The following is a 20,987-nucleotide window of genomic DNA, read 5'->3' on the forward strand; positions in this document are numbered from 1 at the left end:
CTTAATCCAGCATATGACTAATGAGGAAACATCGCCACCTGCTGGCCGATGTGGACAAATGCTTTAGAAAAAGAGTTGAAACGTCGGACTAATCCAGTGATCTGCTTCCTCCCTTCCTTGTTGAGGCAGATGAGCCCTGGCAGGAAGCTGTACTGCCTGTGAACTCCAGGCCAAGGGGGTGCCTTTTGCTCAGCATTAGTTAACAGGGTCTAGAGGTTTGGGTTGAAGAGCAACACAGGAGCCACACCTGCTGAATCACATGGGGTTAGGCCGGGTCCTCCAGCCTACAGAACAGATGGTTTTCAAGGCGTTAGTAGAGAAGCCTCAAAGACAGCCCTGCTTATAGCCGGCAGTCACCTGCCACTCCAGGTGTAGGGACAGGGCTCTGTAGGGAGTTTCTACTGCCTACACACGATCCTCACTTCCCAAACTAACCCGGTCATCTGCCTTGTAAGAAATTCTCAGTTAAAAAAAAAAATGTCTGTTGCTCAAAGGAGCCAGATGAACAGGGTGGGTGTTTTTTAAAAAAATTGGGATCAGTAATCACAGGGGCTATTATCTTATTGATTAAGGTCCAGCCATTTGCCAAGGTATATACACATTTTATTTAAAAAAAGTTTACAGTTTTCATTATACACAACTATTAAGAGGTTATAGTCAGAAGAGGCATTTGTCCTGTTGACAGAAGTGCCCACTAGATCATCACAATGCAAGGAGAAAGGTGGAAGGGAAGAGAGGGGGCAAGGGAAAAATAAGTGATAAAAAGCTTAGATTTCAATTAAGGGCTGGTAAATCCCTTTTATCTTTTCAAGTATCACACAATATGTACCAAATACAATCAGTAAATAATGGCCATTTCTTCCCAAGCCCACAGCCAAGACAATTATTTGCTGACTTAAGAGAGTCCTGGCCCTTCCTCAGGTGAGTGGCGAACCTGCACACCTGAGGGCTTACTTCCCCTTCCCCAATGGGCCTCCACTCCATCCAGTCCCTAATGGAATCTCCAAGGTGTTCAGTGGCCAGAGAAAATATGAACATGGATTCAGAAGTCCAAAGAAACGCAGGTCTTTGAGTCCAATCAGAAATGATTTGATTTCAGTCAGTAAGGCCGTGAACCCAGGCAGGGTTGATGAGATGAAAACTCTTACTAACTTTTGTTAATGGCTTTCACTTTTCTGATTGAGTCCCTAGAACACAGAAGGGTCACATGCCATTCAAAAATCAAACACTAGTTCCCAGAAAGTTGGTGTCTAACAACTTCACCATGGAGGCTAGCAGAGGATCTGTTTTTCATGATTCTCAGCCATCCCAACAGGACGCCTAATAAAAAGCAAGTGTCAGGTCAAGGCCAACTAGGGCTTCTGGGAGCCTTGTGAGGGGGAAAGAAAGATTCCTTTGGAGGGAGACACTCTTCAGGAGCTTAGATCAGCCTGTTGGCAATTAGAACCGCTTTTAGAGTGGAAGAAAAATGTTAGGTACTGGAGAGATATATGGCAACTTCTGATAATTATCTCACTAATATGAAACGCTGGTAACCTGCACAGCAACCTCAAGGAGGGAGATACAACTGAAGACAAAAACACATGAACGCCAGTGTCCAGGTTGGCTACCATAAAGTGCAACCCGTAAGGCCCCAGTGCTGGGGAGGCTGGAGGGCAATGGGCCATGATGCAGCCACCTCATTTGTTGTATTTGGTGAGAGATGGAGCTCGGTCATTTGAAGAGGGGCAAAGAATGCTTTGTGCTGACAAACCACAAGGTAGGATTTCAAAAGTGAGGGGTACTAAAGACGGGAAGGGAAACTGCCGGAAGCAGCTCTGATCTACCGCTACCACCTTTAAAAATGTGCAGCCTTTCTGAGGGGCTCTGGATGCTTCTCAAGAGTGCTGCGATGGGACAATGTGGAAAAAAGCTTTTGGGGTCATACCACCCCTGGCTCCAGACTCACTCGACCATCTGTTATTGGGGGTCTAGAGTCCTCAGAATCACAGACAGGCCCTCTTCCAGCTTCCTCTCCTACCTCTCTCAGGCACAGGGAAGGGACAAAAGTTAGTGTAAAAAGGGAGTCTGTTCAGCTTATCAAAAGGCAGTTTCCCCACGGAGAGGAAAAGCTCCACACAGAGCCCAACACATGCATGGGACCAAGGTTAGTGCCCAGAAAGCACAGGCTTGAACAGAAGGCGGGGGTTCAGTGTGACGAGGGCAGCTGTTGCAGGAGCTTCTAGTGCTCACAGAGAAGCCTAAAGGCACCGTCACCACACAGACTTGGGTGGGCGCGCGCACACACATGCACACACACACTGCAGCCATACTCACATCAGCTTCTGAACCCCTGCAGCCGCCCCCAACAAATCTCCAGCTGGGAAATTCTGCACCGCCAGAGTCCTGGTGCCAGTGCTCCCGGGTGCGGGCGAACTGCTGTCTGTCAGATCAACATGGGTTTAAGTTGGGAGGAGAGCTGTGGCACTGCTCGCGCACCTTCCCTAAACTTGCTTCTACTGGTTTTGTTTGTTTTCTGACAAGATTAAAAGCAATTTTTATCTGGACATTATTACTTTTTTTTGAAAGGTAATTAGAACACTATTATTTATACAATATTGAAAAAATACAATTTTTTATTGTTTGAACTCAAATCACCACCCAGCACTTTAAGCCTACCCTAAGTCGCACCTACAGATTACGGGTTATAGCACAAAGCAAACTGCTAATTCAGCAGGTAAGCAAGTTAGACAGTGCCAGCAGAGACCCTCCCTCCCCCACAGCAATGAGAAGACAACGTGCTAGACAAGAGTTAAAGTACACCATTACATGTTAAATAGTTAATACTACCCTTCCAACAAGCCACAAATGCTAGAGAGATAACTCAGTACGTGAACTAACCACAGCCCTACTTAACTGCACTTTTAATTTTTTTTTTAAGAAAACCTTTTGCTTCATGCCCGTAATTAACATAAGTAAATTCTTTGCTTTTTATTTAGGAAAATAATCATGCTAAAAGCAGGTTGTACTTTATATAGATTTTCAAAGAAAAGATTGATTGTGCTTTCTGAATAAAAAAGATAGGGTATCTTCCAACCTCAATGACTCATATCTTGTGGAATATAGCACTTCTAAACTAAAATACACACATCAAAAAGAAAAGATTAAATTCTCCCAGTAGGACATTCAAAAATCATCTTTAGAAGATTTTAGGATTGGCTAATTCTGCTATTGTCCTATTGGTTGTGGCAATAAACAAAACCAAAACTCCACAGAGCTACTGTCTGAAGTTCTCCAAATTCAGCAGGCAACACTCAGACCTGAAAGAAACTCTGCCAGCAACCTGGACACATGGTTAGCTGAATAAACATTTGATTAGCAGGCATTGAAACTGTCTGATTTCCTTTTAACATATACAGGAGAGAAAATTCTCTTCCTTCAAAACCTGTTCTACATCGTATTTCTGAATCCTTTCCTCCTATTCAGTCTCACTCAGGAAAAAAAAAAAAAGCTGTTTTTCCCATGGAGAGTCACTTTGGGTACAAGAACCTTTATTTGTTCCAATTATTACTCATTATAAATTTAGAAGGTGTGTTGGGTCTATAATACCCGTTTCCCATTTCCACAGGCAGATGATGACCAGGTTGCTGTCAAGAGCGCCAGCAGAAGGGAACACACAGTCAAAACATAAGTGAGAGGACCCAGGAGGCACAGCCGCCAGCAGGATCTTCTTCCCGAGTCTAACGGTCTGCTGAGCAGCCGGCTGTCCAAGGTGGAGGCCCTCTCTTGGAAAGTGAAGATTAAATGTGCAACCTAAGCACGATACACACACACGCACACACACCAAAATTTTAAAAAGAAAACAAAACAACCACCAACAACCCAAAACCTCGAAACAAAACCCCCCACGAGCACCCTCAAAGTTAAAGCTCTTAGTCCAGGGCAGCGGTCTCACAGTGGCCAACAGCACGATGAGGGCGGACTCTGCCGCAGGAGAGGAAACTTCTTGCCAGTCACTTTTCTCCTCCTGTCCTGTCCTCTCAAAAAATGGTCTGGAATATAAGTTCTAGCCCCAAGAAAAAAGAATCAGATTCAGCAAAACCATTTCCAAAAGGTTCTCCAAAGCAAAAAACAAAACAAAACACTTGTGGCTGCAGGGCCTGGTAGCAAGAAGGGCAGAAATCTACATATAAAAATGTACTTAAAATCCAAGTCGAAAAAAATCGTTTTAGGTTTCAATACTCCAAAGAGCTCCCTGTTTTATACTGTTATTCCACAGAAGTGGGGCCACCTGGGATGCACAGGAAGGAGCAGCTCTGATCCTGACGTGGCTGGCTCTAAATGCTCCCACAGCAGGCCTTTTCCTCCCCAATTTTTTCCTTTCTGTTTTGAAAAAGTACTATTCTATCTTCATGTCCGAGAGCTGGTTGGTTTTGGTTTGTTTCTTTGGAACCATCAATAAAAGAAGCGACTTTTTCCTGTTATTCTGACTCAGGTCTATCTATCAGAGCGGCTATTCCTTTTGACAGTTCAGTAGCATACAGGCTGACTTGGCCAAATGGACTTATCAATGCATGCATTCAGACCGCATATTGCTACCAAAATGGAATGTGGGAATATGCTATGCACCTCAGGTTGAGAAATGACCAAGAAATCAAGATCTAAAGGGTGATATATAATATATATATATCAATGCTATTATTCATAAAAACCTTGTTTAGTAATAAAAAAAATTGCTTTGTTTAAATATGAATATTATAGTCTGCTTCTCATGGTTAGGAAATAATAGTCTTTCTGAAAAGCAGGTGCTTTTTCTACTACAACTCCATGTCCTGGGCCTCGTCTTCCGAAAAGTCAGACATAGAACTCTCCGACGAGCTGTCTCCGGTGCCCTCTTCCTGCTCTTTCAGTGCCTCCTCCGTTGCATATTTCTGGATGTACTCTGTACGGGGCGGGGGAGAGAAAACACAGTAAGCGGGCGGGCACATGCTTCAGTGACCCTCAAAGCTGCCAAGTCCAAGGGAGCTTCATGCTCTCCCTGTGCGGCAGGGGTGGGGGGACAGACTGACAAAGATGACAGTTGTTATAGTCACTAGACTATAACCCAAGGGGGAAATTGCACAGGGAGATGTCTTTGGATGTTATGCATTTTGCCCCCTTGGTAAGAGAGGCAGAGCTGAACACTTGATTTGCAGGGGAACAGAGACACTGCAACACCACCACCCTCAAACCTCCCGTGGGCCATCACCTGCCCCGTGGGCATGTATGAGATAGCTGGCCACCCCTGGCATCGGCCACAAGGCTCAGGACAGCTGGCACATGTCCAGGCCCCAGTCCTCCAGCCAGGATGCTTTCCCTCTCTCCTTGCTGTCTACTGATATAGCTGCACTCCTCCAAACTTGATGGACCAGGGAAATGCAAATCCCACACTTTCTTTTACTTCCTATGTTCATAAAACTATTCACCGCTCCCCCCTCTCCCCAGACAGAACAGGACTAATTATGATTTCATAGTCATGTATAAGGAAATCCCCCGTCATTTTTTAGGGTTGCAGTTATGTAATTACAGTCAGTCCAAATCTATTATTTTAGAAGTAGGTTTTAGTCTAAACAGATCCTGCCTGTCAGGTTTTGAAGCAGTGGGTGAAAACAGTCTCTATCTGCTCAGGAATGAGCTGCTATCTGGGGACACAGAGAGCCTGAGTGTGACTTCACCACCTATTCATTTATTTACCTGAAGATTTACGCTGTTGTAGCCTAGGCTGAATCTGCTGGTTCAAAAAATGTTAAGAACTGCTGAATAAACAATTGAACTTTTCCTAAAAGCTCCAGGTGCAGACGGTTTTCAAGTAAACAGCCTACGCATAAGGTGAAAGGACAGGACAGACTCCCACCAGAAAAACACATCCTCATGTCCTTACGCTGGTTGTTCCTCCTCTGGAGTGGTGGCGATGAGAAGAGAAGGTAAATGGGCCAAGTCTCAATGATTTGGTGCAGGGCCAGTGAAAAGTATTTTTTATATTTTCAAAGGATTGTTTAAAAAAAAAAAAGAAAACAAAGAAGAGTATGTGACAGAGACCATATGTAACCAAATCTGGGCCTTAACAGAAAAAGTTTGCAGGCTTCTGACTTACACCCCTGCAGATTCATTACAATGAAATTCTATGCTGAAAACAGGATTTCAAAAGCCCCTGGCTAGGTAGGAATCTGCCTTAATTCTTCTTCGTGTGAGAGAAACGTTTACAAAAGTCTTAGAAATTTTATTTTTACTCTCTGATGGGCTGGCTACTTTGTTTCTTTGCAGAAAGAAGTTGCTGCACAGTGACACTGCTCTCAGACACTGTAATTCCACACCATCAGTGCATTCAAGACCATCTATATTAAGGGCTTACTGGGAGGAGGCTTTTCAGGAGACAGAGAAATGAAGAGCAAGGTCATTGATGAGCAGGAAAGACACAAAAAAGCAGTTAGGGGGTTAAGCGCCAGCAAAGGGATGCGGGAGGAAGGGACTGTGGTCCTGGACAGCCAGGAAGGCAGTATCTGCCCTGAACCTTCAAGCAGCTGCTTGAAGTAGCGCAGGAGATGCCACCCCAGGGGAAAGGTGTAGACAGCCCCGCCCCAAGCACTGGGGAGGAGGAAGTGGCTGGGATGTTGAGACACATTCAGATAGAACTACGTTTGTTTTTTCCTTTAAAAAATCTGAAGCAAACAAGGCAAAAGGTACAGGTTTTGTTACAGTTGGATAGTGGGTATATAGGGAAGTTATTCTGCTTTTCTGCATGGTTGAAAACTCTCCCTGACCAACTAAGGAAGCAGATACAGTTGGGTATCTGAAACTTTAGAAAGCTCCAGTGGTGCCCCATCCTACAGACAGTTCAATATCTACAGATACAACAGCACCAACTATATATGAATCAAGCGCGCGGTAAGAAAGGTTACACTTACCTACGCCGACACTGAAGCAGTAAGGGGTGAATTAGCTTCCTAATGGGTAGGTGGAGTTGGGCGGTGAAGGGAGAGACCGAACCGAAGTCTGGGACGGGAAACGTTCTCAGAAAGGCAAGGGGTAAAAATACCACAGCTGCAGGGAGGAAAATGGGTCTTGAGAAAAACCCAAATGAGTAAGAAGAGAGGAGGTCACGGATTCAGCAGAAGAGGGGAAAAGAAGCTAGACTCTGTGAGTTTAAGGAACTGAGAAGTTTGAAAATTAAGGGAAATAAACAGCAGGACTTCTAAAGGAGTCCACAGGAGCAGATGAAGGCTCCTGACATGGGGAGACCTCGGACAGTCTGAGGATGGTGGGGAACAAAGAGGAGGAGGAAGACTAACAATGCCAAGAGGAAGGGGATAAATGGAGAAGGAGATCACGCTGGTGGGGGGATGGGTCTGAGAAATAAGACAACATCTCCTATTTCCTGTGGGAGGAACCAGAAAAGATGGGGATATAGATATATATAGAGGGACAGTAGGAAGCTGGCGTGCGCTCCGGTCTGGTAGTCATGATCGTCTCAGGTTACTAAGGAACACAAAGTGAAACTGATGTTTTTAATCTAGTGCCCCCTAAGCTGGAGCTTGCTGCTCAAAGATAAAAACAGAGGTTAGGTTCCTATAGCAGATATGTACTAAAACAGAAGTGCTAAACAGAGAGGCATAATGACTGTAAGAACTGTAGAAATAGGCTCTGCATAGAGATATCTGTGGGTTGCAGACACTAAGTGATTCTTATGTCAAATAATACAGTCTCGTAACAGAATCTCATCGGAAGTGAAATACATGTTTTCTTGAAATATATGTTTCTTTGGCTATGTCAATATTCTGGCTACCTAAATTAGATATTAATTGGCAAAGCACTTGAGACTTAGGTAAGTTAATTATAGTAGATTTATTTGTATTTTATTTCAACAAAAAGTACCAAATACCGTAAGAGACTAGGGAAGAATGAGAAGATGAAGGAAAAATACTGGTCAACAAATAGCCCCAGATGACCCCATCTGTCTCATACTTTCACATTTGAGAGTGAAGACCTATGCATTCTGGGCTCTTATAAATTATTTCTACTGCCATCTCTTGCAAATGTACTCGGAGGGGCCAGCCACTTTACAGAAGCTCCTATTCTGAGCAGCTCTGCAGATGAACAAGCCAAGCTAAAAACTGGGTAAATACCAATGCCTGCCATTTGTTAAGAAGAGTCTATTTTCATGGACTTTGAATGCCTCTCCTTTCTTGCAGAACTTTATGTATCTAGACCTTCCACTATGACAGTTCTCAAACATCTACAGAGGTAAAAGAATGTGATGAATGCCAGTAGCCCTGTGTGTAGCTTTAGCGGCTCATTCACAACCCCACTTTTATTTTAATGAGATTCATGTCCCATTCACATGTATGCTTAAGAATGGGAAAACAGGATTCTAAATCTTAAAGGATGAGCTAACTAGCGCTACTACCATTTGCATATATCTCAGCTTCAATAGCACATTTTCAAGTTTTAATAGAAAAATCCATAGCACCAAAGCACTGGGACAAATACCTGCAGCAGAAGAGAAAATTACCTTAGATGTAAACTTCCCCAAATGCAAGCAAGTCAGTATGGGGAATAAGAAAAGAGTTCTTGGGTAGTTGGGTAATTTTTATTCAACGGGTAAAATGATATAATAAAAAAAATTCTAATGATGAATTCAATTATTATTCCCCAACTCTCAAAGTTAAGTGATGTCCTGAAAGGCCAAGATGATTTCATTTATTTCAAAAATGTGAGATTATGCCTTTCAATACTTTCAGTTGTGTTCAGTCACTCAGTTGTGGCCGACTCTTTGTGACCCCATGAATCACAGCACGCCAGGCCTCCCTGTCCATCACCAACTCCTGGAGTTCACTTAAACTCATGTCCATCGAGTCGGTGATGCCATCCAGCCATCTCATCCTCTGTCGTCCCCTTCTCCTCCCACCCCCAATCCTTCCCAACATCAGAGTCTTTTCCAGTGAGTCAACTCTTCGCGTGAGGTGGCCAAAGTATTGGAGTTTCAGCTTTAGCATCAGTCCTTCCAATGAACACCCAGGATCGATCTCCTTCAGAATGGACTGGTTGGATCTCCTTGCAGTCCAAGGGACTCTCAAGAGTCTTCTCCAACACCACAGTTCAAAAGCATCAATTCTTCAGCGATCAGCCTTCTTCCCAGTCCAACTCTCACATCCATACATGACCAATGGAGCCTTGACTAGATGGACCTTAGTTGGCAAAGTAATGTCTCTGCTTTTTAATATACTATCTAGGTTGGTCCTAACTTTCCTTCCTGCCCCAGTTGTTGGCCTATCCCAACCCCAAGTAAGCGTCTTTTAATTTCATGGCTGTAATCAGCATCTGCAGTGATTTTGGAGCCCCCCAAAATAAAATCTGACACTGTTTCCCCATCTATTTCCCATGAAGTGATGAGACCAGATGCCGTGATCTTTGTTTTCTGAATGTTGAGCTTCAAGCCAACCTTTTCACTCTCCTCTTTCACTTTAATCAAGAGGCTTTTGAGTTCCTCTTCACTTTCTGCCATAAGGGTAGTGTCATCTGCATATCTGAGGTTATTGCTATTTCTCCCAGCAATCTTGATTCCAGCTGTGCTTCTTCCAGCCCAGCGTTTAATTATACTTTATTTATATACTTTAATTAATACTTTACTCTCAAGTAAATTTTCTAAATTACAAGACAAGAGGAAGCAAGTGAAGGCAAAAGTTCTTTCTGATAGGGGGTCACAGGGATTTTTGGCAGGGTTATGTATGCTACTACCCAACTAGTAAGTCTCCATTTCCTCATCCTTTGTTATTTTGCTCTCTCCTCTTCTTTGTTGAAAGCTTCAGCTTTCTAAAGGTGTCTCTGGCCCTTGAAGCTACAGAGGATAGTAAGCTCTGCTCCAGTCCAGAGCTGTCTCTTTTTAGGCCTGAGAAAAATGGCAAGTAACTAAGAAGGGTTTTTAATGATCAACACGTAACAGACTTAAGCTCTTTTGTCTCCAGGCTAAGTTATTTGCCTTACCTTTAATTTTCTGCTTGTATTCTTCTGGTCGATGGAGGTACATAGCTGCAGCGTCACCATTGAGAGGATCTATGGGGTTAGGATAGGCCAACAACTGGGGCAGGAAGGACTCAAATATATTGGTAAGATCTGAAAAACAGAAGTATGTCATGGGTGTCAAGTATGTCAAGTTCACCTAAAATTCATTTGACTTTAGTAGTCAAAGCTTCTTACCTTCCAACATATTTAACTACATGGATATTTTTCCATAAAACTGTGGTCTATTACATGTGACTTATATATTCGTTTCAACACCAATTTTAATATTTAATCTTAATTTGAAGAAACAGATAAAGGTACACTTGATATTCTCTATGAAAGGCAATTGTCCCAATTCTAATTCATTCCACTCTGTAAACTGTGAATTCAGAAATACTGCAAGGTTTACTAAAACTTGTACCCCAACACTGTATAAGCACTCTACATTCTTACAAAGTGAGCAGTTAATTTCTTAGCATCGACATTTTCTACAATTTTGGAAATCCCCATTCTGAAAAGTATTCAAGCACCAGGTCTTATGAGAACTGCATACAATTTTATGGGCCTTGAGACTTAATTCGATTCTTCTAACTTCTAATGGAGGTAAATATAGTCAGTTTGTCAAATTATTCTGGGCAATGAGGGTGGGAACCTATATGGACCATTTAAAATCATAAACCATCGTAAGACGGATAAGTACCAACTTACTCCTTTTATTAATACTTATTTAAATAAACATTATTAACTCCCTCCTTGCCAGATTCAGCATAAGGTGCTGGGTGCACACAGATGACATCTACATACACAGCAAAAACAACAAAACCCTGAAGTTACCTAGCGTTTTATGAAGGAAGCAGGCCTTGAAAACTTCTTAACACAGCCACGTAACTTTAGAGATGCTCTAACTTCCATCCTATTTGCTGCTCAGTTAGCAGACAGTCAACTGAGGAACCTTAGTGCTTCCATCTCTGCCTGCTCTAAGTTACTCACCATGTTTTATAAAAAAGCATTTCTGTTTCCGGAGGGAATGCTGCGGAATAGTAGCATAAGAACTACTCTTCAATTTATTCTGCTCTTTTCATGGATTTTGTTTTAGAGTGGGCGCTCTCATGCAGTATTGTAAGTGAATGTTTTGTCAAGCCACGTCACTTTAGTGACTCCCAGCCAGGGGTGATTTTGCTTCCCAGCGGCCCCTGTCTAGAGAAATTTTTGGTTGTCACAACTGTGTGGGGGAAAAAGTAGGGGAGGTTGGGGTGCCACTAGCATCTAGTGGACAGAGGCCTGGGATGCTGCTATACAATACAGTGCACAGGACAGCCCTCCACGACAATTATCTGGGACCAAAATGTCAACAGTGAAACACCCTGGTCTAGATAAAAGGGGTCAGCAAACTTTTGTAAAGGGCCAGAGCAAACACTAATTTAGGCTTGGTGGGCCACACTTGGTCGGTCGCAGCTACTCAACACTCAGCTCTGCCAGGTAGCACAAAAGCAGCCACAGATAACTGATAAACAAATGGGTGTGGCTGTGTGCCAATAAACCTCCACATACAAAATCAGGCAGCTGATTTTCGCTGACCTCTACTCTGGAAAAATCCTACAAGAAGCAGATTGTCCTTGTCGCTGTAAGGTTAAAACACTGAGCACTCAAAAAACTCTGACATCATGGATGGACCGGGATGGTATTAAGTTAAGTGAAATGATTCAACGAAATACTGTATGGTCTCAGATGTGGAATCTTAAAAAAAAAGAAGAAACAAATAGAGAACGGACTGGTGGCTGCCAGAGATAGTGGAGGTGAGGTGGGCAAAATGGTATACATTTTCAGCTATAAAATAAATAAGTCCTAGGAATGTAATGTACAGCACAGTGACTACAGGTAATAATACTGGATTGCATATTTGAAAGTTGCTAAGAGAGCAGATCTTAGAAGTTCTCATCACAAGGAAAAAAAATGTTTTCATTTAGTATGTATGGTGGCAGACATTAACTAGGCTTAATGCAGTGATCATTTCTCGACATGTATAAAAACATTAAATCATGTTGTACATCTGAAATAATGTCATATGTCAATTATACTTCAATAAAACAAGAAACAGAAAAACAAAACAAAGCCTATAACTGCACTATTCAGTAGAACTTTCTGCAATGATGACAATGTTCTGGATATGCTACTAATACAGTAGCCACTAGAAACACATGGCTACTGAGCACGTGAAATATAGCTAGTTTGACTGTGAGGATTTAGTTTTTCATTTTATTTAATTCTCCTTAATTTAAATAACATGTGGCTAGTAGATCCCATATTGGACAACTCAGGTCTGGAGAGTGATCTACGGAGAGTCCCACGGTGGCCAAGTGCGTTAGTCATACAGTTATGTCCAACTCTTTGCAACCCCATGGACAGTAGCCCACCAGGCTCCTCTGTCCATGGAATTCTCCAGGCAAGAATTTTGGAGTGGGTAGCCATTCATTCCCTTCTCCAGGGCATCTTCCCAACCCAGGGATTGAACCTGGGGTCTCCTGCACTGCAGGCGGATTCTTTACCATCTGAGCCACCAGGGAAACCCCTAGCACAGTCCTATTCTCATGTACAGACACTGACGCAGAGCAGGTTTACCTTCAACCCCAAGTTAGGGACTCGGTATTACTGATGAGGCTAACTTTCCAAAGAACCACATTACAGTAAAATTCTCACATACCAGAAAACAAATGTGGATATCCTTAATCAAAAAAGAAAGTAAAAATGATCCTCCAAGATAGCCCCAACTGTCCAGCAGGATTTTTCACTGCTGTTTTATTTTTTTTTAAAGGAAGCAACATATTTAATAAGCCAATAATTACTAATGGTACAAAATCACTGGAAACTATTTGTAAAGCTAAGGGACAGAGAAAAATGCTTATGTTCTAATACTGAATAGAAAAAGTCTGTAGAATATTATGTTCTCTAGAGTTACAATGATGTACACAGTATGATGCATAAGAATATTTTTAAAGTTATGTCAAATTACAACAGGCTTCCAATTTCTACTTTTCACACTTCAAATAACACTTTACCTTTTTTTTAACCTTTAAAAATAGCCATTTGTCTATAAATATGTACTTTCAACTTTTACATATGTTTGAAACATTTAATAAAACATGACAAGTCTGAAAAAATTTTCCTCTCTTTATCCTTTAGTAGGTGGGTTATCAAGGTAATGGTAGAAAATGTTAAAAGGTAAGCAAATTAAGGGACTTTGCGGGTAGCTCAGCTGGTAAAGAATCCGCCTGCAGTGCAGGAGACCCCGGTTCAATTCCTGGAATGCGAAGATCCCCTTGAGAAGGGATAGGCTACCCACTCCAGTATTCATGAGCTTCCCTGGTGGCTCAGATGGTAAAGAATCTGACTGCAATGCAGGAGACCTGGGTTGGGAAGATCCCCTGGACTGGGCTTCCCAGGTGGCGCCTGTGATAAAGAACCCACCTGCCAATGCAGGTAGACGTAAGAGATGCGAGTTTGATCCCTGGGTCAGGAAGATCCCCTGGAGGGAGGGCACCAACTCCAGTATTCTTGCCTGGAGAAGTCCGTTGACAGGAGTCAGGCAGGCTTCAGCCCATAGAGTCGTACAGAGTTGGACACAACTGAAGTGACTCAGCACCAAGCAAATTGAGAAAAAAACAAGGGGTGTGAACCCCGAGTTTTACAGCTTAAACAAGATCCCAGCACAGAGAAGAGTTACAATAGCGCTAATGATAGTAACGGTAATAGTACTGGCAGTAAGAGTCTACACTTACACAGCCCTCACCACAAGCCAGGCCCTGTAAACACTTCACATACATACTCTTTGTTTCACTACAGCCAATGAGATAGGCACCATTACTATCTCCATTTTACATACGGGGGAAATGAGGCAGAGAGAGGGGTTAGGTGTCCATGGGATTGGGTTTCAAACCTGGGCTTTTGCACTATGCTGCTTCTGTTAGTGGATTAAAGGAATGTTGTTCTCAACCATGATGACATAAGCTCCCTACATCTCTGGCCATTCCCCTCCCCGAAGGTTTTCTTTCTCGTATGTTCAAGGCCAACAGGATGGTCTCTAAGCAGAGAATGTTCAAGAGTTTCTTGGTTGAACTGTCAGGTGTTTCTTCAAGTAACCCAGCCCCAGGAAGGAGCTCATGGCCATTCACAGATACACACACATAGTAAACTGGAGGCCTCTCCTGCCACATGAGCATTCTAGGTGCTGCCCCCAGAAGATTAACAGCTGAATGTTCCTATCAAACGGGAAAAAAAAAAAACTTGAAGATTTTATTCTTTGTAAGTTCAAAAGTGTTTCAGGACTTGAGAAATATTGCAGACAACATATCTCATACCTAGGTGTTTCATGTGTTCCAGGAAAAGACTTTATACCCTTCCCCACTACTTTTAAGTTTTTCAAGCTATCAATAGATGACTTTGCCTATGTATTTGTTCCAAATAAATAAAAGAACCTTCAATTAATGCTTTTTCCTTCTTGTGTCTGTTGTCTTCCTATATTAATATACTTTCGATCCATTTTACAAAGGTGCTTAGTCACACCTCTAAAAACAGAACAGAAGAAGAAAAGTATGCAGCCCAGTTTTGGGTGAAGATGGCAGCTTTTGAAGGCCAAGATGCTGTGGCCATGGCCATTTTGAAGCAGTAAAGTACTCCTGAGAGTGGCTGACAGAGTGGCTGACCACTGAGAGGGTCCTGCCTAAAGAAACATGTCTCAAACATGCAGATGTGCACAACATCTTCTTTCAAGATAAATATTTTGGCAGGAGAGACATAAACCATAAACCAAGTATCAAATAAAGATACTCATCTTTGGAAAAATCCATCATAATAAAAATTTTTTCCCCTAGAACTGTTAATAATAAAAAACTCTGATCAGTTCCAAAGTCTTTTAAAAAACACTGACCTTTCACTTTTTGAAAGGGAGAGAGCCAGACATGGATCACCCAATCTAGAGATTACAGTCAGCTGGCTCCATTACTGTATACCTTAATTTTTAAAGCAAGTCCCAAGATCCCTGAGAAGTATGGTTTATGATGAGCACACAGCTTTCCTTTTCCCTTGAACTAAATCAGCACTTAACAAAATACAGTCCATTAGGACTGAGTCTTCAGTCTGCTCTTACAGTATTAATGTTAACAATATCACTATGCTCATAGCTCAGTTCTGTTGTTCAGTCGCTTAGTCGTGTCTGATTCTTTCTGACCCCATGGACTGCAGCACACCAGGCTTCCCTGTCCTTCCCTATCTCCAGGAGTTTGCGCAAACTCATGTCCATTGAGTTGATGCAAGAATACTGGAGTGGGTAGCTATTCCCTACTCCAGGGGATCTTCCCAAGCCAGGGACTGAACCTGGGTCTCCTGTATTGCAGGAAGATTCTTTACCATCTGAGCCACCAGGGAAGCCATATAGCTCAGTTTAGGCATATAAATTAATAGTTTATATCCATATTTAATTATAAGCAAGAGAGTTTCAGAAAAAACATCTACTTCTGCTTTATTGTCTCCACCAAAGCCTTTGACTGTGTGGATCACAACAAACTGTGGAAAATTCTTCAAGAGATGGGAATACCAGACCACCTGACCTGCCTCCTGAAAAATCTGTATGCAGGCCAAGATGCAACAGTTAGAACTGGACACGGAACAACAGACTGGTTCCAAATAGGGAAAGGAGTACATCAAGGCTGTATATTGTCACCCTATTTAACTTATATGCAGAATATATTATGAGAAATGACAGACTGGATGAAGCACAAGCTGGAATCAAGACTGCAGGGAGAAATATCAATGACCTCAGATATGCAGATGACATCACCCTTATGGTAGAAAGTGAAAAAGAACTAAAGAGCCTCTTGATGAAGGTGAAAGAGAGCGAAACAGCTGGCTTAAAACTCAACATTCAGAAAACTAAGATCATGGCATCTGGTCCCATTACTTCATGGCAAATAGATGGGGAAACAATTGAAACAGTGACAGATTTTATTTTCTTGGGCTCCAAAATCACTGTAGATGGTGATTGCAGCCATGAACTTAAAAGATGCTTGCTCCTTGGAAGAAAAGCTATGACCAACCTAGACAGTATATTAAAAAGCAGAGACATTATTTTGCTGAAAAAAGGTCCATCTAGTCAAAGCTATGGTTTTTCCAGTAGTCATGTATGGATGTGAGAGTTGGACCATAAAGAAAGCTGAGTGCCGAAGAATTGATGCTTTTGAACTGTGGTGTTGGAGAAGGCTCTTGAGAGTCCCTTGGACTGCAAGGAGATCAAACCTGTCCATCCTAAAGGAAACCAGTCCCAAATATTCATTGGAAGGACTGATGCTGAAGCTGAAACTCGAATACTTTAGCCAACTAATGCGAAGAACTGACTCATTGGGAAAGACCCCGATGCTGGGAAAGATTGAAGGCAGGAGGAGAAGGGGATGACAGAGGATGAGATGGTTGGATGGTAGCACCAACTTGAAGGACAGACTTGGGTTTGAGCAAGCTCTGGGAGTTGGTGATGAACAGGGAAGCCTGGCATGCTGCAGGCATGCACGGGGTGCAAAGAGTCGGACATGACTGAGTGACTGAACTGAATTACTAAAAACACTCAAATCATACTGATCTCTCAAGAAAAGAAGCAGTTACCCAACTTGGTCTAGAGCAATGGTTCTTCAGCGAGTCTAGGTCCTGGATGTTCATCCATTAGAATTGCCCATGGAGTTTTTCCTAAGTACCCTAGGAATTCTGATTGGTTGGCATCAGCATGTGTATGATATGTATACAGAAATGCACCACCTACCCTACCCCAACGGCCAAATGAAAAGAGTTATGTGCTGGTGGGTTCTTTAGCTCAAGAAAATGTTTAGGCATTGGCAGCTAAGCTGCTGCAGAGGCTCTAACTGAGGGGCCCTCCCTGACCGTTTCATCATTTTTTTTTTTTCCTGCACACTGCTATCACCATCACTTCCTCCAAGCGAAAGCATTCCAAACTGTAAGTAGGAAAGGCAGGTCTCTTCCTCTCTGCATCTCAATTTTTCATCTGCAAAAAGAGAAGTATAATACTGCAATTCCTTACAAGAAATATACATCTCTAAAAATGATTGTAAAATAAGTCTTTGAACTGCACCAAAGGACTAGACTAAAATAGTAATACAAATATGCCATTTTCTTGGAAGAAATTTCAGTTACCTGTATCCCTCGAGTGATACGTACTAAAAATTAAAACGAATCACGCACAAAAATGTACCAATTCTTAAAGTAAAGCCACCCTACTCCAGGTGACTCACTAAAACATGGGTACGTGGCTTACACGAGAAGACACATAGGAGAGGATGAATCACGTATCTCATGTTTTATTCTTGGCTGTTTATGAACCAGTGACCATAAGTTATTTCTTCTTCCTCTATTTCCTTTGAACATTAAAATGGAAACTTTTGTAAAGCTTGCTGCTATCTTCAGGTTAAAACCTTGTGGACGCCAAAGCTTGACGTGGTCAACCCCACCAGGAACCACAATTACCAAGCAGGCAGTCCTCTGAGAGACCTAAACGTCATAGTCTTAGTTTGTTTTTCATATTTAACATCCAAAATGCTGTGACTCAGAAAACACCACCACTGTACAGCACAGTCATGGACAGGTACCACCAACTATAAGAGCCCTCCTCCATTTTCCAGTGCCAGCTCTCATGCCCTCTTTACTCACCATCCTTCAGATGCCCAAGGCCCCGGATTCCTTCTTATTAAAGCTAAACAAACAACATACAGAAAAACTTGTTTGGAAAGAAATCATCCACCTGCAGAGCAATGTGAATTCTGTGGTCTTTGTATTAATATAAAGAGTGTATTTTACACTCTTATTCCAGGAAGTTCATCATCTCACAATTTTAAAGAAATTAAGTCTGTGCTGATAACTACCAAACCAGTCTTTTACATTTCTGGTCTTAAACTCGACATGGTCTAAAGTTATTTCCCTGAATATTCCTTTCTCCTAACACCTACGTTGACTACTCTAAACCTCTGGAAGGACCTTGGTTAGGCTTTCCTCCTTTATTCCATGTACTCAGTCAATTTTTCAGACTCACTATTTACCATAGTGAAATACCTTTAGTTCCTCTTCTATTTCCCCTGGCATGTAACTATATCAAGTCCAATATATCTTTCTGGCCGCACCACGCAGTTTTGGGATCTTAATTCCCTTATCAGGGATTGAACTCAGGCCATGGCAGTGAAAGTGCCAAGTCCTAACCACTCGACCCCTAGGGAGGTCTCCCAGTCTATCTTTCTAGATCTGCATCAGGACAACCATCTCTGGCTTCAACCTTCCAGTCTCCAAACGCTAGCCTTTGGAACCAGAGAACATGTCCTTCAACCAATCACTCAGGTTATTTCCCATCAAGAGCAAGTTCCTCTCATTTTTCCTACAGTACTTTGTATTCCAGAAGCATGTTATCCAAATAAACTTCTATTTTACTGACCCTCTCCCTCCAAGAGAAGGACCGCTGGCTTCCCAAGCTGAGAGTCACTGAGTTAGCCACGACTCCTTAAGGTGTTGAACTGTTTTCTAATTCAATAGGAAGCAGGGCTAAAAGAAGAGTAAAAAAGGAAAACTACCCCTTACAATCAGAGAGGTAAAAAGATGGGCAAAAGCCACACAGAGTAGATTCCAGTGGCTTAGGACTCTTGACTCTGTGACCTCCTCTTTCCATGGCTTTAGGCCATTATAGTTGAAGCTGATGGCTAAATAAGTTGAGATCACCAGGGAATTAAAGCTATGTTATCCTTGATTTTCCAGAGAAAATCAGCAGCTGACCTTTTAAAATCCCACTGATTGCTCAGAATTAATTCAACATATTGCTAAGTAAGCTATGGATTTACATTTATATGTTCAAAATAAAGCCAACCATAAAATTCCATTTTGCTTACTCAAGTTTTTTTTTTTTTGGGGGGGAATAGGTGGGTGGTATCTATATGTATAAAAACACACTAACATACATGTAATCAATGTTTGTAAGACTGAAACAGGGCAAATACAATTTCCAAGTTTCCTCAGGTTATTTCAGAATTTGGGGTTAATTAATAGATCTTTATTTTTCTACTCTTATCAGCTTCTGCTGCTACTGCTACTGCTGCTGCTGCTAAGTCACTTCAGTCGTGTCCGACTCTGTGTGACCCCACAGACAGCAGTCCACCAGGCACCCCCGTCCCTGGGATTCTCCAGGCAAGAACACTGGAATGGGTTGCCATTTCCTTCTCCAATGTGTGAAAGTGAAAGTGAAGTCGCTCAGTCATGTCTGACTTGTAGCGACTCCATGGACTGCAGCCCACCAGGCTCCTCTGTCCATGGGATTTTCTAGGCAAGAGTACTGGAGTGGCTTGCCATTGCCTTCTCCATATCAGCTCCTAAGAAGCTATAACTACTAATGATGGATTTGAGTTTTTTTAAACTTTAATTTTCTTCTGCTTACAGTCTGTGAATACTAAAGCCAATCAGGAGGAATGCCCTCAGATAGGTAGGAGGACTTGAAAAAAGAAGTGGCTTTGAGATGAAATATTCTCTAACTAACACAAACCTAACTTAATATGGAAAGCCTATTTCTATAGCTGTTTGAGGGCACATATGTGGCAAGCTGAAACAGATTACTATGAGGACTTGCTGTGGTACCGTGATACAGAACCAGCTGGCCACAAGGCTTGTATTTAGTTTACCAAATGCTAACATGCTTTAATGGAATAATATAACCGGCACACCAAATGCTAGGTGACATACTCAAGAATGTATCCAATCACTTTACTGAGAGGGTCTTCTGTGTGGATAAAACATAGGAAAGGTCTGAACTCATTAGATTTATGCGTGTTCTCGTGTTAGACCATAAAAATGAAAGTCGCTTAGTTATGTCAGACTCTTTGCAACCCTATGAACTGCAGCCGGCCAGGTTCCTCTGTCCATGGAATTCTCCAGGCCACAATACTGGAGTGGGTAGCTGTTCCCTTCTGGGAATCTTCCCAAACTGGGGTCTCCTGCACTGCAGGCAGATTCTTTACCAGCTGAGCTACCAGGGAAGCCCATGTTAGTCCATGGGGATATTTTAAAGAAAGAATAAGGTCTCATGCATGCAAAACAGCAACTCTTCCCTCCTCACACCTTCTAGACAGAATTAGTAGGAATTAGTAAGAATCAGTAAACACTTGAAGAATTTTTGCAATATTCATGATATACTTAATCTCACTACTGAAAGCATTACACTTTTTTAAGTATTCCAAGCTAAAAACAAGTATTCCTGTCGTATGTGGGGAAGAGCAATGTCAAAGACATAGGGTGCTAATTAAAACCTGGAGGAATACCAGATACATTCTGTCAAGTGTCAGATCACCAGGTCACCGATCAGAGGTGAAATTTTATAACATGGAATGTTTTAAAGCATTCCACCGTCTTAGAAAATTATCTTTCATCCACTGCCTGACTGCGTCTCCCTCCCAATAATGTCTTTAAACTGCAGAAATCTGCAGAATGAAATGAATGCTACGACACAGATCAGAAGGAATAAGAGAGACCCTCGTTCAACAAAAACTTTCCCCTGTTGTCATATCAATCTCGAAACACTTTCCACCTTACCTAGGTGTTCTTTAGAGGTCATTCATCCTAGTTTAAACCTGGCAAGACCCTGCTTACCTTAAAAGATTGCAAGCTAAAACATGGTAATAGGATTTGTTATTAGCCTTCCAGAAATGAGGGCAGTTAATGTATAATTAGCTAGCTGGATATTCTTACAGTCATACTAAAACTCATTATTAAAGTTTTAAAGTACTAGGCAAAGATTTAGTTTGTCTTTAATGTCAGAAAAGAACAAGATAACTTCATGGAATTATAAGATAAGTGGCCATGGATGGGGAAAAATTTTACCTAGACACAGTGATCACAAGCAAACAAAGAGAAAACAAATCTATAAAGTCACAATCACTTTCTTTGCA

The 20,987-nt window shown here is 42.1% G+C and overlaps 1 protein-coding gene across 1 annotated transcript in view; it reads right to left on the bottom strand.

The window, feature by feature from the left end:
• Window positions 1-581: 581 nt before the first annotated feature.
• The window catches only part of UBE2H (ubiquitin conjugating enzyme E2 H), a 103,932-nt gene continuing 83,526 nt past the window's right edge, over window positions 582-20,987 (bottom strand). Inside the window, exons 6-7 of the mRNA XM_055421257.2 lie at window positions 10,000-10,128; window positions 582-4,921 (exon numbers count right to left, since the gene is read on the bottom strand). Coding sequence (XP_055277232.1) covers window positions 4,797-4,921; window positions 10,000-10,128 — 254 coding nt within the window. The 3' untranslated portion in view covers window positions 582-4,796. The remainder of the gene's footprint in view (window positions 4,922-9,999; window positions 10,129-20,987) is intronic.

Source organism: Moschus berezovskii, chromosome 3 (assembly GCF_049115385.1).
Source record: "Moschus berezovskii isolate FMDL1 chromosome 3, NW_MosBer_1.0, whole genome shotgun sequence".
NCBI lineage: Eukaryota > Metazoa > Chordata > Mammalia > Artiodactyla > Moschidae > Moschus > Moschus berezovskii.